Source organism: Hemiscyllium ocellatum, chromosome 20 (assembly GCF_020745735.1).
Source record: "Hemiscyllium ocellatum isolate sHemOce1 chromosome 20, sHemOce1.pat.X.cur, whole genome shotgun sequence".
NCBI classification, from domain to species: domain Eukaryota; kingdom Metazoa; phylum Chordata; class Chondrichthyes; order Orectolobiformes; family Hemiscylliidae; genus Hemiscyllium; species Hemiscyllium ocellatum.
Genome location: NC_083420.1, coordinates 14,600,407 through 14,617,971, shown reverse-complemented (window position 1 = coordinate 14,617,971; position 17,565 = coordinate 14,600,407). Strand labels below are relative to the sequence as shown.

At 43.0% G+C, this 17,565-nt stretch overlaps 1 protein-coding gene across 1 annotated transcript in view; it reads left to right on the top strand.

Moving 5' to 3' along the window:
- The first annotated feature begins 6,149 nt into the window (after positions 1 to 6,149).
- Positions 6,150 to 17,565, top strand: part of LOC132825576 (putative protein MSS51 homolog, mitochondrial) — a 34,185-nt gene continuing 22,769 nt past the window's right edge. The window contains exons 1-4 of the mRNA XM_060840955.1: positions 6,150 to 6,204; positions 13,846 to 14,031; positions 15,321 to 15,476; positions 17,160 to 17,284. Of these exons, the coding sequence (XP_060696938.1) occupies positions 13,865 to 14,031; positions 15,321 to 15,476; positions 17,160 to 17,284 (448 nt within the window). The 5' untranslated portion in view covers positions 6,150 to 6,204; positions 13,846 to 13,864. The remainder of the gene's footprint in view (positions 6,205 to 13,845; positions 14,032 to 15,320; positions 15,477 to 17,159; positions 17,285 to 17,565) is intronic.

Here is a 17,565-nt window from a genome sequence, read left to right as displayed (position 1 = left end):
AAGTTTCTGCACCTTGAAAATGGTGACAAAACATTACCAAATAATAACTATGATCATTTTCAGATCATTTATTGGTGTCTAGATGGAAACAACAGATGAACCATTACAAGATTCTGATTTAGAATGTGTAGCATCCTAGCAGATGAGTGGAACACCATTACCTGCCAGTTTCCATCCAGGTAACACATCATCCTGACTTGGAACTATATCATCATTCCTTCGGTCTTACTGTGTCAAACTCCTGGAACGCCTTTCCTAACAGCATTGTGAGTGCACCGACATCTTGACTGAAGCAGTTTAGGAAGACACCACTTCCTCCAGGGCAAATAGCGATGGGCAGTTAATGCTGGCCTAACTAGTGACAGCCACATTCCCAATAGAAGGACTACTGCAGTGAATCTGTAACCTCATTTAGAATGCTCAGGAAATTCTCCAAAATCATAGAATGACCTGCAGTGTGGAAGCAGGTCATTCAGCTCTTCGAGTCCATAGCGACCCTCTGAAGAGCATCCAACCAGAGTCACCCTGTGTTTTCCATGGCTAATCTTACCTAGCCTGCATATCCCTGGATACTATGGACAATTTAGCATAGCCAATCCACCTAACTTGCACCTTTTTGGATGGTAGGAGGAAGCTGGAGCATCCGGAGGAAACCCACGTAGATACAGGGAGAATGTACAAACTCGACACAGACAGTTAGTTGCCTGGGGCCCAGGACCCTGGTGCTATGAGGTAGCATTGCTAACCACTAAGCCACCATGCTGCTCCTGTGTATCTAAAGATAGATGACTAACAACATTACTATTTCTGTCTCCACCTTTTCACAATAACTATATCTCCTGTCACTGAAAGATTCCTAGTTCAAATTACATACAGAATCCAAAAGGACAATGCCTTTGAGACAGATTTTTAATCAATAAGGGGATCAATAATTGTAGGGAAAAGGCAGAAACGTGGGGTTAAAAATTAACAGGTCAGCTAAATCATATTGAATAGCCTATTTCTGCTGCTATGTCTATGCTCTTATATTGTGATGGTTCCTATTTCAGGCTTGAAAATGTGGATCTGAACAAAATAATAATCAGTGACAAAACACTGACTAAAACTAAAGCATGTTGGAAATGTCAAAAAATGTTGTGAACAATCACCAGGTCAAAGCAGCATTTGGAGAAAAAGTTAATTTTTCAGATAAATCAGTGTTTATATCCAGAACTTCTTTGAATTTGAGTAGATTAATTGGTTTGCTTTGGCCCAAGGCCAGAGACGTCAGTTCCGTTGTCGGTGCAGAGTTTGAATTTCTTGAACAGTACTAGTTATTTATTTTAAAATCTCCCTGTAATGGTAATTTCCTTAATGGAACTGGAGATGAAATGAGGAAAGTCTTCCTGAAGGAAGGTGATATATCAGTCTAAAGTTAGGAAAACACTGAGATGGTTTATGGTCAAGTAGAAAGTCTCTTACCACATACTCCTTAGGGGGGAATCAGACCTTGGGTTGAAATGCTCTGTGCTGGTGGCTATGCTCCACATGAATCTTCTCCCAACCTACTTCATCGAACCCTGTTGACATAACCTACGCCCCTCTTCCTCGTACACTTATCTCCTTCCCTTTTAAAGCCATCGATGCTACTCACCACCACTACATCGGATGTTTTTGCGTTTTAACCACTTGAATGAGTAAGCACCTGAGGGCACAGCCTCAGAGTGAAGGGACGACCCTTTGGAACTGAGATGAGGAGGAATTTCTTCAGCCAGGTGAAGGTGAAATTGGGAGTTCATTGTGAAATTCAGAGGGCTGTTGATGGTACTTAAGACAGAGATACGTTCTTGATTAGTTAGGGAATGAAGGGTTACAGTGAGAAGGCAGGAGAATGCAGTTGAAAAACATCAGTCATGATTGAATGGCGGAGCAGAACTGATGGGCTGAATGGCCTAATGATGCTCCTATATCTTATGAAATTAAAAAAAACTTGTCCTTGATTCAAGAGACTGAGGTTGTGACCATGTTACTTCAATTTACATATGCACGTCTTTCCTAGTATGTTTTCTATTATCATACTTAATGCCCCTCATTCACTGATAGTATCTTAGAGTTTTTGAAGTTATTTGAGACAAGCTGTCAAACAGTTATTTGTAACTGTCCAGCCATGGGAGAGGCTACTGTTCAATGTGGAGAAAGTGAGGCACTGATAAATTTATTCAGAGTAACAGGTTCCTGCATCTTTTTGAAATTTAAATTTTTATATGTCCAGTGCAAGTTGCGACTCTTGAATAAAGATAAAGTACTGCAGAATATGGAGATCAGAAACAAAAACATAAAGTACCAGAGAAATGCATCTGTGTTAATGCTTTGAGTCCACTGACCAGTCGTCAGATTCCTACAAGATCCTCTTGAATAATTGCCTGGCATTGAGAAACCGTAGTGGTCGGTCATTGAGTACCGATAAGCAGAGCTCCCTCACCTCAAACTCTGCTGGCAAAGTCTTCATCAGTTTCTGGGGAGCAGGAAGCAAGGTAGGCAGGAGATCTTAATTGCACAAAAGGTCAAAAACCAATTTTGATGGTGAGATGAAAGTTTGCAATTATGTTCTTGGAACATTAAAGGCGGGTTGAGTTTCTTGACAGCAAGTTTCCTGTATTTGCATCTCATGCATACCTGTGGTTGAGTGATAGGAAACAGAGAGTAATAGTCAATGGATACTTTTTAGGCTAGACGAAGGTTTGCAACAGAGTTCCCCAGGGATTGGTATTGGGACCCAGGGTTTTCCTGATATCCATACATTTATGATCTTGAACTTGGTGTGCAGAGATAATTTCAGAATTTGCAGATAACTTGGAAGAATTGAAAACTGTGAGGATAGTGGGGAACTTCAGAGGGAATTGACAAGGTAGTGTAGGCAGATCATGACAGGTGAGATACAATGTGGAGAAATGTTAGGTTATGTACTTTGATAGTAAGAATGCTGAAAGACAAGATAAAATAGGGATACAATTCTTAAGTGGGTGCAGGAACAGAGGTACCTGAGTGCATATGTGCACAGATTATTGTAAATGGCAGGACAGGTGGAGAGAGAAAGAGCAGTTAATAAAGCATACAGTGCCCTTGGCTTTATTAATAGGGGCATGAAGTACAAGAACAAGGAGGTGGTATTGAATTTGTATAAGACACATGTTAGTCCTCAGCTGGGATGTTTGTACGGTTGAGTGCCACATTATAAGGAGGATGTGAACCAGCGCCAAATCCTCTAACTCTGTGTATAAAATAATCACTATTGTGGATTCTAACTGCAAATTATATGAAAAATCAGGCCTTTTTTGCAGCATTGGCTCCCAAAGTTCTCCATTTTAAACACTCATCGTTGTGCTCAAATCTGTGACCCCATATCTATAATCTCCTGTGACCCTACAATCTTCCCATTACCCTGCACTGTGCTGATTCTTGCCTGTTGAGGTTCTCTTATTTTTTAGTTGCTCCATCACTAATGGTGCTGAGTTCAGCTGTCTTTCCTCTGGGATCCAGAATTCTTTCCCAAAACCTTTCTGTCCCTGGATATCTCTCTCTTTGAGGAGAAAGTGAGGTCTGCAGATGCTGGAGATCAGAGCTGAAAATGTGTTGCTGGAAAAGCGCAGCAGGTCAGACAGCATCCAAGGAACAGGAGATTCGATGCTTCGAACATAAGCCCTTCTTCAGGTACAGTTAGAGTGCCACATTATAAGGAGGATGTGAATGATTCCTGAAGAAGGGCTTATGCCCGAAACATCGAATCTCCTGTTCCTTGGATGCTGCCTGACCTGCTGCGCTTTTCCAGCAACACATTTTCAGCTCTATCTCTCTCTTTGTCAAGGTAACTCCTTAAATATGGTCTCTTTGACCAAAGTTTAACATCGCCTTGTGTGACTTGGTTTCAAATCCTGCAAGCTGGTGCCCCTATCATGAGCTGTGGAACATTTTAGAATGAGAGGTGTTATAAAAATACTAGCAATTTTTTTTTGTTCTTTCATAAGCATTTAATGGTCAGCCTTAATAAATGGAAGATGGAATCAACTGCATTGCTGTGGGTCTGTAGTCACATATAATCCAGACTTCCTTGCCTGAAGGGCATTAGTGAGCCAGATGGCCTTACCCCAATAATAAACAATAGTTTCACGGTCATCAGTAGAGTCCTAATTCCAGATTTCCTTTTCCATTGAGTTACCATCACCATCTGCTATGGCAGCATTTGAACCCAGGTCCCCTGACTTACTAGTTTGTTAGTGGATTACTAGTTCAGTGACAAAATTATGAGGCAATTGTTTACCCTATTAATTAACTAACTTGGATTTTTGGGCTCATTACTCTTAAAACTACACCTATACAGAATTCCAGCATACACTCTTTCTTCTAAACCTGCAATTGAAACTTTCCTTTGACTGTAGAATGTTGTATAAGGTGGTTCAACCAGTGAGAGGTAACGGACATTAGATCATATGAACAAAAAAAAACCAAAGAACTGCAGATGCTGGAAATTAGAAACGACAACAGGAATTACTGGAAGAACTCAACAGGTCTGGTAGCATTTGTGGAGAGAGAAAGCAGAGGTAACATTTCAGGTTCAGTGACCATTTTTCAGGACTTAAAAGACCATACAACGTAGGATCAGAAGTGTGTCATTTTGCTCATCGAATTGTCAACATGTGCCAGTACAGGCTTGGAGAGTCATCAGTCCTGTTCCTGTGCTGTATTGTTTTTTGTCTGCACTGTCAATCAAAGAGGCTGATTTGATAATCTTTAATTCCACTTTCCTACCTTTCCCTATCGCCCTTGAGTCCCTTACTAAAAATCTAACTAATCCACTGACAACATCATTTGTTAAACTCTGGCCATCAGGCTACAAGGGATTGGGGGCTTTTGCAGCACAGTGATAGTGTCTCTATCTCTGGAGCCAGGCAGCCTGGGCTCAGGACCCACCTGCTCCAGACATGATCAGTGGTCACCAAAATCCCAGAGGGTCACTCCCTCATTAGAGCAACAACTGATAGTGAATTTAACCTGCTGGTTACTCTGCCTTGGGTGAGGTCAAGAAGGCAGGATCTTTCTGGTGACTTCAGCTGGTACAGAAATAGGAATGTACAAACTGTTGGCATCAAAAACCAGCCAGCTGAGCTGAGCAACTCCTCATAACAGGATCACTGGCGAGGTTGCTGAGAAAGTATCTACTCAGGGCTGTTCTTGGGAGGAGCTGTAACAATGCTCTTCAGTGCTCTCTGAGTCAGATGTCTGTGTGTTTCTGGAGCAGTAAGGTGTACCTACCCCTAAGTAAAGCTTGAGATCTTATCATGCATTGTCATGTATCTCAGCTGTAATGTAACAGTATTAGGTAATATGTACTAAACCTCTTCTATTAAGACTGAGCCCAACTTCTGTAGGGCATCCTGCCCACTTGGTATCAACAACCTGGGTTCAAATCCTGCCACGGCAGATGTTGGAAAAGGAATTCTATAAAAAATTTAAATTAAGAGTCTAATGATGACCATTGTCGATTGTCAGAAAACCCATCTGGTTCACTAATGTCCTTTAGAGAGGGAAACTCACATCCTTACCTGGTCTGGCCTACATATGACTCCACACTCTCAGCAATGTGGTTGACTCTTACTTTGCCCTCTGGGCAATTAGGGATGGATAATAAATGTTGGTCTAGCCAGTGATGCCCATACCCTGGGAGTGAATTAAAAATAATGTAGAGTAATGCCAACAAGATAGGATTGGTGGTACCCAGTGTATCCCTGATGGTTCTGCTAGATATCACTAAGACAGCATATTAAATATTCGTTTATGTACATTTCCACTTCATGATTTTTTATTGCTGTTTTTATGACTGGGGATGAACTAACTGGGATGTGTATATACTTTGAGAGCGGGTTTTCAAAGTTCAAGTTACATGCATCGCCCCTCTGAGTTAAAAATCACACCACCGGGTACTAGTCCAGCGCTGAGGCAGGGTACAGAAACACATCAGGCGTGGGTCGTGTTTTATTTTGTAAAAGATTCTCGCTGGAGAAGGGTATACCCTTACCACGCCCCAGCATTGGTGGAACGTAAGCGAGGTGGAGTCCGGGCGTACTTTGAGGGCACATACCTGGGAATAGACTGCACTTGCACTTCCACTTTTCATCTGGAATTGCCACTCAGCGCTGGGGACAGTGAGGGACTGAGACACTGGGAACGGTAAGTGACTGATTTTCCTACAATCTCTCGGAGGAATAACCCCCCATTCCCCCTCCTCCCCACTCCCTGCTTTGCAGCCAATTGCCTCATAGTAACCAAGAAATTCCCCCAAAATAGCAGCAACTTCGTACCTTGGAATTCAGTTCAATCCTCAGTTTTGTTTGTCCTGAGCAATAATAGGAAAACCATGCCACCAAGCAACCCACTTTATTTATAAACTCGGAGGCATTTTCTGGCAGAAATTACTCGTCAATTTCAAAATATTGCAGGTAAAGAAATCTGCCCCAAATTATATGTTGACAGCCAAAAATATTATTTCAAACGTGTACCTCAGCGGTCGCTGGTATATGGAACTGTAAAGTACTTTCGTATTAAGTTAGTAAGTCAATTATATTTTCGTTATAAATGTTAATAACTGGCCCGTGGGTGCTTTGAGTGGCAGGGCTGAGATTGCAGTTTCTGCTCCTCCCCCTGACTTAACACCGAGGGAAGTGCTGATTCCTTTAATACACTGCTGACAGCTCCCACATGCACACACGGGCAGTTCTGGACTCAGGTCGTTAGCATGTAGCGACCTGCCTTACTGAACTTCCAGAGAGAAAAAAAAACTGCATCTTATTCGGGCAGCCCGCGGGAGCAGCAGGAAACTTGTGCAACCCCGCTTTTTTTGCGTGTGTGTGTTTGTGGAAATGTCAATACAGGTGAGCAGGAACCTGACAGGAAAACACAAACTGCTGGAGAAAGTCAGCAGCCTAAGTGCAGAGAAAGTAGGGTTAAGTTTCGGGTCCAATGACCCTTCTTCAGCTTCTGCAGAATTTTATTGTTTTGTTTCAGATTTCCAACATCTGCATTTTGTTCCCAATGTTCCTGCTCCCTCCCCTCCCCGGTGTTCCTACTCCCTCCCTCTCCCTGACATTCTCACTCCCTCCTTCTCCCTGATGTTCTCAATCCCTCCCACTTCCCCCATGTTCCCACTCTCTCCCTCTCCCCAGTGCTCCAATTCCTTCCTCAACATTCCCACTCCCTCCCTCTCCCTGACATTCCCACTCCGTCCCTCCTTCGGCATTCTCAACCCCTCCCACTCTCCCACTCCCTAACATTCCTAATCCCTTCCACTCCCTCCCTCTCCCCAGTGCTCCAATCCGTTCCTCAACATTCCCACTCCATCCCTCTCCCTGACATTCCCACTCCTTCCCTCTCCCTGATGTTCTCAATCCCTCCCACTCCCCCATGTTCCCTCCCCCTCTCTCTCTCCCGGGTGCTCCTAATCCTTTCCTCTCCTCAACATTCCCACTCCCTCCCTCTCCCCAGTATTCCCACTCCCTCCCACTCTCTGATGTTTCCAATCCCTCCCACTCCCCAACATTCCTTATTCCTCCCACTCCCCTGTGTTCTCAATCCCTCACTCTCCCTGACTTTCCCATTCTGTCCCTCCCCCCGGCATTCTCAACCCCTCCCACTCTCTGGTCTTCCCACTGCCTCCCACTCCCTAGCATTCCTAATCCCTTCTAGTCCCATGTTCCCTTCCCTCTCCCTGATGTTCCCAATCCTTCCATTCCAAATGTACCCAATTCCTCCTTCCATTCCTGAAGTTCCCAATCCCTCCGTCGCACTGTCCCCTCAATCCTTCAATCCCACTTGCTGAAATCCTTGGATGTGAATGAACAAAGCCTTTAAGACAACTGAAAGGGTGGATGTTACATTTTGTGTGTATCTGCAAAAAGGGTGTCACATTAGCTGCTTCAATAATTAGATGTTGGTCTGTCAGAGAGAACCCAAGACACAGATGCTGAGTGTCTATTTCTCAATCTTCCTTTTTAAACAATGACAGCACAAGCAAGCCATCCCATCTTCATGCTGAATGAATGTACACAATGTAGAATACTGCCAGAATTCTCAGTAGAGGGTCTGTGGATCAACTGTGTTCAACCGAGGAGCACAGGGCTGGAATGGAAAACACTACTCTGTAGCAAATCTGGGATCACTCAATTTTGAACAATCTCCAGACCTCAGCGCCAACATGACTTTACTACATTGACAAAAGATATGGAGCCCCTGCCAAATATTATTGAATCAGGAAAATATTTAGCAGCATCAAAAGCAATCCAACATTTCGAAGTGTGCGTGGAATAGTGTTATCTGACTGGCATGTAAAGATTTTCCATCAATTGTTATTTAGGTCAGTATCAGAATGCTAAGCTCATAATGCTTTGTGTTTAACCAGTTGTATCTCGGGGGTAGAGCCAGAAGGTTATGGATTCAATGCCGGGGATTCGAGGCCACAAAAGTTAGGCTGCCACACTCCTGTGCAGTTTTGAGGGTGTGTTTCACTGTTGGAGGGCCATCTTTCAGGTGAGATGTTTAGTTGTCTGCCCCTTAGGCAGGTTTAAACATCCATGGCACTATGCCAACCAGAAGAAAAACGGGTTCTCAGTTAGTATCCTGACTGACATTGTTGGGAAAGGGCAAAAAAGTTATTTGTCTGGTCATTTATCTTGTTGCTGTTTAAGGCAGCTTGCTGAGCATAAATTGGCAGTGTTTTCCCTACATTACAAACTTCAAAATGCTTTAGCAGTGAAACACTTGAAGTCCGTTATGATCATGTTTGGAGAGATACACTGATTCCTTCCTAGTCTCACTCCTCCACTGGTCATAACACATTTTACTTTTAAACGATTGTAGTGACATGGCCACTTCTAGCTTCTATCTGGTCAATTATTAGAAACAATTTAGTTTTCTTTTGTCAACCAAAGAATATTTAGCTTATTACAAACAAAACTGAAATGTGCAAAGATTATTGACAAAGAAGTTTTAAACTGTGCAAAGTTAGGTATGAACTATATTCTAATATCCTGAATTACCATAAGGCAAATATAGGTTTGAACAGGAGCGTCGACGTTTCGAACATGAGCTCCTCATCAGTCCTGATGAAGGGTTTATGCTCGAAACGTGACTCTCTTGCTTATCGGATGCTGCCTGCCTGGCTGTGCTTTTCCAGCGCCACATTTTTCGACTCTGATCTCCAGCATATGCAGTGCCCACTTTCTCCTAACAGGTTGAACATCCCACAGGATATAACAAATAGTAAATGCATCAAATTTAGTTAAAACTTTACAATGGATTAAACTTATCCAGTTTTGACAAACTAGTTTTGAAACTCCTTTAGAAACTGCCTCAGTTACTGTTCATGTTCTGGGGTTGATATTCCTTTACTGAAATGATGCTGCACTGGATCCTTGGAAACATCACTCCAGGATTAACTGGCATGTTTAGCTCCAGCTTTTCACAAACAACTAATGTTGCTCCTGGACTTTTAGATTCTCCTGAGCTTGAACCTGGTTCGGCTGCACCAGGCACTTACTGTTTCTGACCTTTCAACCACATCTCTCTGCTGCATTAAGCTATTAGTCACACACAGATCTTTCACAGCTCCCAGAACTTCACTAAGCCCTCATTATACACAGTTATTTAATTGCTGTAAGACTTCCCTGAGCCCCAAGTGAACAAAAACCATGTGGTTCAGTTGCTTTGAGCAGTACAGCTAATGGTAGCCCTGCCTAACGTAGAATCTTGGTTGAGAGTATGGTGCTGGAAAAGCACAGCAGGTCAGGCAGCATCCGTGGAGCAGGAGAATCGACGTGTTTCGGGCAAGAGCCCTTCATCAAGAATCTCCTTCTATTCTCTCTCTGTCACACACACACACACACACACACACACACACACACACACACACACACACACACACACCTGGTTTCTAGTCTCTTGCTTGTCAACGCCAAATTTCTCTTCAGTGTCCCCTGAGTTGTCCTGTATGACCTACTGAGTCTGATGTGACTTTTTCAGAACTTTTCAATGTATATTCCACCCGTATTGCTAGCTGGTGTTGAGTGTAACTAATGTTTTGCAGCAGTCAAATATAGCAAACCCTAAGATCCAAACAAACCGTAGGTTCCTTAAAAATTAACATTTTCACAGAAAGCTGGCTGACAGCACAAGGACAAGAGAAACAATTCATCGCATGCCCTGTAGTCCACCTCAGTAGATAAATGAAGCAAACAGCATATCTGGAATAAATGGATATTTTTCTTAATCCTTTCGATACATTTAAAACTGGTTCAAATTACACTCACAGTTAAGTATCAGGACAGCTGAGGAGTTTTTATAAATTGATATCCGATGCTACTTAAAATGGAATAGCTGGAGACGCTCCTTGAGTTGGGGCTCTGTTGAAAGGTATCAGTGATTATTGCCTGGGTTGTGCTGTAAGGTGTCAGGAATGTGCAATTTCCTAAGAGGACATAGTGAGGACATTGACCCTAAAATGTGGTGTTGCCATCTGTCCAAGGTGAAATTCTGCTCATATTACTACACTGACTAAGTGGAATCAGTCCCCAGAGTTGTAAATGATTTGTGAATGGGTGGGAACCAAAGGTTTGGAGGCTAGGTGATAGATAAGGTAAGGTTGTACAAACGTGTGAAATAACAAACACCCCACCAGAGTAAGAATACAGACAGGCGGCAAGCTGCACTTCTGTTCTGTCTGTGTCCCGCTAATTCCCATACCGTAACAAGAGAGTATTTGAATAAAAGCAAAATACTGTGGATGCTGGAAATCTGAAACAGAGGACACACTGGAGAAACTCAGCAGGTTTGCAGCATTTGTGAAGAGAGCAGCAGAATTGATCTTTTCAGTCTGATATGACTTTTTCAGAACATTTCTTGATGTATGTTCCACGTTTATGAAGTGCTTGCTTTGTGGGATTAGCTCCTGTGGCCAGTCAGGCTTCTCCCTGTGGTGGGGGGTGAGGGGGTCTCTGTCCAGTCAGGCTTCTCCCTGTAGTGGAGGGGTGGGGGGGTCTCTGTCCAGTCAGGGATTCTCTCTGTGGTGGGGGGTGGGGGGGGGGGGGGGTCTCTCTCCAGTCAGGCTTCTCCCTGTGGTGGGGGTTGAGGGGTCTCTGTCCAGTCAGGCTTCTCCCTGTGGTGGGGGTGGGGTGGGGGTCTCTGTCCAGTCAGGCTTCTCCCTGTGGTGGGGGGTGAGGGGGTCTCTGTCCAGTCAGGCTTCTCCCTGTGGTGGGAGGGGTGAGGGGATCTCTGTCCAGTCAGGCTTCTCCCTGTGGTGGGAGGGGTGAGGGGATCACTGTCCAGTCAGGCTTCTCCCTGTGGTGGGGGTGGGGGTTCTCTGTCCAGTCAGGCTTCTCCCTGTGGTGGGGGTGGGGGTTCTCTGTCCAGTCAGGCTTCTCCCTGTGGTGGGGCTGGGGTGGGGGTCTCTGTCCAGTCAGGCTTCTCCCTGTGGTGGGGGGTGAGGGGGTCTCTGTCCAGTCAGGCTTCTCCCTGTGGTGGGGGTGGGGTGGGGGTCTCTGTCCAGTCAGGCTTCTCCCTGTGGTGGGGGGATGGGGGGGGTCTCTGTCCAGTCAGGCTTCTCCCTGTGGTGGGGGGTGAGGGGGTCTCTGTCCAGTCAGGCTTCTCCCTGTGGTGGGGGGTGAGGGGGTCTCTGTCCAGTCAGGCTTCTCCCTGTGGTGGTCGCTGTTTGTTTGTACAATTGTGCTGAACAAAGTATTAACAGACAAACTTTAAATCGATATTTCACATTAGCTTGTTAACTGCACTGCTACTGTTTTTAGTCAATGTTATTGGACTAGTAATCCAGAGATCGAATCCAGTGACACTATCACATCCAACCAAACCAGCTGCAGAATTTCACTTTCGTTCGTGACATAAACCCGGAATTTAAAGCTAGTATTAGTGTTGGTGACAATGAAACAACTGACTTGTTGCAAATATATTATTGAGAGTTTGATCAGAGTTAGAAGAAATTCTTTAACTTCTCACTTTTAGCCTGGAATGCTTCCTCTGACCACTCGTGATTTGCAGATAGATACCTGAACTCTCTGTTGTCTGTTTGTCCACCATTGAACTCTGACCTGGGAATACTCCCACAATCACCACCTTACAGCTTTGGAATTATTCATTCACCTTCTCCAGGGAGCTGCTCATTTTCTTCTTGCAAAGTGTTCCGTGTAAAGTCTGAAATATCTTTACTGACCATCACTACTCTTTCTTGTTGCAAATCGGGTCACAAGGTTTTCTTCTGTAGTGTTCTGAAATCTCCCCTGTCACTGACTTGGCTCCATGAATAGCTGATAAAATTGTTTCTGAGGATCTCACATCTCTGCTCACTGTGTTGTACAAACAATCAAATCAAATCCACGCACATCACCCTGTATTGTACAGTCAAATCAAATCCACACACAGCTCACTGTATTGAGTGGCCAAGTCAACTCAATTGCTCTAGAAGGAAGTAGCAACAAGCATCCTTTGTAAGTGTAAGGATTTACAGAGCTGCCTTGGTCACGTGGCAGTGGAAACCACTTTCTGCTCTGACTAGAAGACTCCCTTGTAGTTAACTAGGTGTAGCTTGTTGCATGGTCCAGGTTACAGTGATATTAGAGACATTGTTACAGAGAATTTGAGGAGGACTAGAAGGCCTCTCTCCTTCATGATCCAGGCGAGGCCGGTCTGTTGGCAAATCCACATGACATCATCATTGGAACTTCTGTCCGTTCTCTGTATCAGACCCATATATAATATCACTCAGCTTCTTCATTCCTGATGAAGGGCTTTTGCCCAAAACATCGATTTTCATGCTCCTTGGATGCTGCCTGACCTGCTGTGCTTTTCCAGCACCGCTCTGATCTAAACTCTGGTTTCCAACATTTACTTTTGCCTCAATCTATTAATTACAGACGTGTGTGTGTGTGTGTGTGTGTGTGTGTGATTTTTTTTTTTACCTTTTAGTAGCAAATAAATTTACTCTTTAGTTTGCAAAAGCTGGTTAAAATGGATCATGTTCATATGTTAGTATATTTGGCTTGGTTAAAGATAAAGAATCCTTTTGTTTAAACTAACAACCAACTGTGGGAGAGTGTTGAGAAAGCAAGGGGAGACAGGTCATCCTCACTAATTGAGACATCCCATCCAGAATTATCATACCATAGGGATCCTCACCCAGGGTCCATTCGTAACATTAGTAATTAATTATGCTTATTTTTCTCAGGGAGAATCCAAGATTTATTCCGAATCCCTTTTAATGATCCTCCTTCGCTCTGCAAAGATTCTAATTTTATATGGGAATTGTTATTTTACTAAAGATTTCTCACAGACCAGCAATTTTAAGTTGTTTCTGATCAGTCTTGTGCACTTGACATCTCAAAGGATGGTCAAGCTTTAACATTTATGAACAAACGTTAGTATACCATCATAGTTGGAAATCTCAACAATGCAATTCATCTTTAATTCCAGGTTTATAGACCCAAGCGTGGAAATCAAGACTGACAGTCCAGTGTAATACTGAGGGAGCACTGCACAGTTTTTCTGAGTGAAATGCTAATGTTGTGAGAAACTGGGGATGTTTCTCCTTTCAGTGCTCACTAAGAACTGAGTCAAGAAAACACAAAGTTCCAAGAGATATTCATGACAATATTTATGTGGTGTCTTTAAGGAGATTAAACCTTCTCAGTCACACGAGCAATTGTACAAAATTTGATGCCAAGACAGATAAGTAGACATTAGTCCAGGTGACCAAAGGTTTAATGAAAGAAATATATTTAACTCGATTATTTTTAACCTGTGTGTGTCTCCCAGACTCATTAAGACTGGCACCATGTCGCAATCTAAGGTAAAAAAATCTTTGAGGAAGGTGACTGATGCTCCGAGTGCCGCAGGAGTCTACACAGATTCACTTGGGTTTGCTGCTATGGATTACAATGTCCCAGGCCTGTCCAAAGTTATCCTTTCAAAACTGAATATGGAAAGTTATGATGATTACAGGTGAACATTCCCCATTTAACTTTTACGTTTGGTAAAATATTACATTGAGATTTTAATAAAATATTTTCTCATGTGCATTAACTTTCCCTTGGCTGTTCTTTCCCTTTAAGTAGCACAGTAGATTTGTTTCAGATACACTTTCAATTTACTCAACATAATTCCGGTTTCTATCTTAATATGGCACTTCAATTATTGTAGTTTATTCACTGATTCCTTTTAAATTTTGAGTATCTGATTTACCTCTGAACAATGCAGAGAGTATATAGTTCTAAGCCTACAGCAAGTTAATTTATAGTGCTTTAAAAGAGCTCAGCAATCCCAGGATTTCTATATAACAGGACACAGCTCTGCCTCGCCTGTCTTTCTCTGGAAGCTACAGTTTACATGAATCAATCAAGGTCAGTGAACATAGATCAGTCAACAGATTAACATGATCAAACACAGATCAATTCAAACATTGAACTGTAGAACCATGATAGACTAGATTCATACTTGAATTGTTAAAGTCTTACTTAACCTATTGGCTTTGTTACTAGGAAAGTTAAGAGTGTGCCCTGGGATAAGCCACTTTTCAGGTCTCCTCCCATTCGGGAAATACAGATTGCACTTTCCACTAGCTAAGATTCCTTCAACACCACCTTCCGAAACTGGAACCACTTCCATCGTGAAGAACAAGGGCAGCAGATACATGGGAACACCACCATATGCAAGTTCCTCTTCAAGTCAGACACCATCTTGACTTGGAAATGTATCGCTGCTCCTTCACTATTGCTGGGTTAAAATCCTGGAACTCCCTCCCGAATGGCACTACGTGTGTACTACACTGCACTACGTGTGTACTACACCACACAACTGCAGCAGTTCAAGTGAGTGGCTCACCTCAATCTTCTCAAGGGTAATTAGGATATTAATAAATTCTGGGCCTTGCCATCGCCTGCCCTCTCAGTTGAGGGTAAAACATTCCACAATATGATTTGAAACTGGGTAAGGGAGATTGCCTGGTGTTCCAGCTGGTGTTTATCCAACAAGTGCTGATATAGATTATAATTTAGTTTTGATGATCGTGTTTCCCATTTGGCGATTTCAGCTTTGTTATCCTAGTCAATGTTGGTAACAGGAACTCTGTATAAAAAATGACAACGTTTTATTCGCTCTCCAACTAAAATAGAAAATTATGTTGTGGAAAACCAAGTATTTACAATTCCTGGATTTGGTTTTTGGATTGCTGTTGTGAAATGGATGGTGGGAAGTTTCGATTTTTAAATGTTATTGGCATGCTGTCGATACAGAGCTGCGTTGGAGGGAAGGAAATGTGCATCGGAGTTTGGAATCCGTACTTACCGGGAGATGTTTCAGAAGATGGAGGACACATTTAAATTCTGCGCAGAGTGCAAGAAGCTTCCGGAAGCGCTGGCAGATCCCAGGGCTCTGCGACGCTGCAAAAGGTAGGTGACAGCAAATTAATGAGCGATGAATCCTGTCGAGTGGCTCAGGCTATTCCACTGTGGATCCAACTTGTGGATTCTGTCCCAAGATCAGTCCCTTTCCAATTTCAGGAAGACACTAACTGAGAAAGAGGCACTGCCCTTGAAATTGGAATCAGCTAGTTGGCTAATTTAGAACAGTTGAAGGATCCTTTGGAAGGAGAGGATTAAAAATGAAATATCTTTCTAAGTGGGTTGGGGAAGAGGGAGGTGATGGCCTAGTGATATTATTGCTCGACAATTAACCCAGATTCCCAGGTAATGTTCTGGGAAACTGGGTTTGAATTCCCATCATGGCAGATGGTGGAATTTGAATTTAACAAAAAAAAGTTTGGAATGAAGAGTCTCATGATGACATAAAGCCATTGCCGATTGTTGGAAAAACTTGTCTGGTTTACTAATGCTCTTTAGGGAAAGAAATCTGCCATCCTTACCTGGTCTGGCCTACAGATGACTTCAGATTCATAGCAATTTGGCTGACTCTTAACAGCTCTCTGGGCAATTAGGGATGGACAATAAATGCTGGCCTAGCCAGTGACATCCCCATCCTGTAAATGAATTAAAAAATCAGTTCTATTGAAGTAATATTACATGGACTGACTGATATTTACTTCTCTCTCTTTCACCCAGTGGTAATAGGCGTATTGTAACAAAATACTTGAAAGAAAACCATTGATTCTGAATTTTTGCATTTACTCAACAGAACAATCCTTTACCATTTAGATCGTGAAATTCTGAGGGGAGCCCCCCCCTCCCCCACCCCCACCCCCCACCGCCCCCATTCTATTGAATGGAATCCCAGGGAAATTATATAAATGATTCCACAAGGCCCGTTGTTTTACTGGTAACGCCCGTACCTCTGGCCAGTGGCTGTGAGGTCCTGTCACACCTCAGGTTGTGATGGTCATGTAGGTCAGTTTCATACAGTGAAACTTCCCACTATCCATTTCACAACAGCAATCTAAAAACCATGTCGAATGTGAAAAGGAAAATGGCAGAATATTAAAACAGGAATTGTGAGCAATCTTAACAGGTGTAGCAGTATCTATGGAAGACAGAAACAGGCTAGAAATGATGACCTGTTTACATCATGCTACTGTAATTCATTTTTATTGCTTTAGCCGGACAATGAACTCACTTCCTTAAAGTAGCCATCTCCCATTTACTTGTGGAAGAAGACATTGACAGTGGGCACAGTCCTGCCATCCACCAGTAGACTGTTAGTGCCCACACCAATTACCACCAACGGGAATGGAACGGGAGAATGGAAAATCCTTTGGAAAGATCCAGAGGAGTGGGAATGGAGTAAATTTCCAAAAGAGCAGAGGAAATCAGTTCTATTGAAGTAAATCAGGTAGTTCTTCTATAACACAATGGTTGTGTTCTTGTGCAACCCCATGTTGTAGAAAAATCACGCTTTGGAAACAGCACTTAAAGTGTTGGCGATGTAATCGTGTTACAGCCAACTCACACTTTAAAAGTTCGCACTTTAGAAATGGTGTGCCCAATTCATCAATCGCATTATCCCGACTTCACAAAATGACCTGTATTGCACCAAGCGGTTAGTTTGTTGTGAGAGCAAGAAAACTTAGAATTGGGCAAAGTCAAGGGAAAATTGCCAATGATGCCTGTTTGGAATTGCAGATGTCAGAATGTTTATTACTGCGGGACAGACTGTCAACGAGCAAGCTGGCCAGTCCACAAGAAGTTATGCAAGAAATTAAAGTGGGCGGCGATTGATCGACTGATTGAGTGGCTCGTGTTCACAGGTATTGGGAGTTCAGTTTCAGCATGGTCTGAATATTGTCACCAACAATACTAATCCTTTTCATCACACCAAACAGTCTGTGATTGTGGCTTTAATGTCTGCCTACGCTCCATTATTTAAGAAGGTAGAACTTTGTACTCCACTTGCCTCAGAAAATTCTAGAACATTATCAATGGAATCCAGATGGAAGACAAAGAGATGCTTGTTTTAGCAAAGCGAGTGAGTTGCTCTGGGCTAGATTGCAGTGCCTGGAAGCAGATTTTATTAGTAACTTTCAAAAGG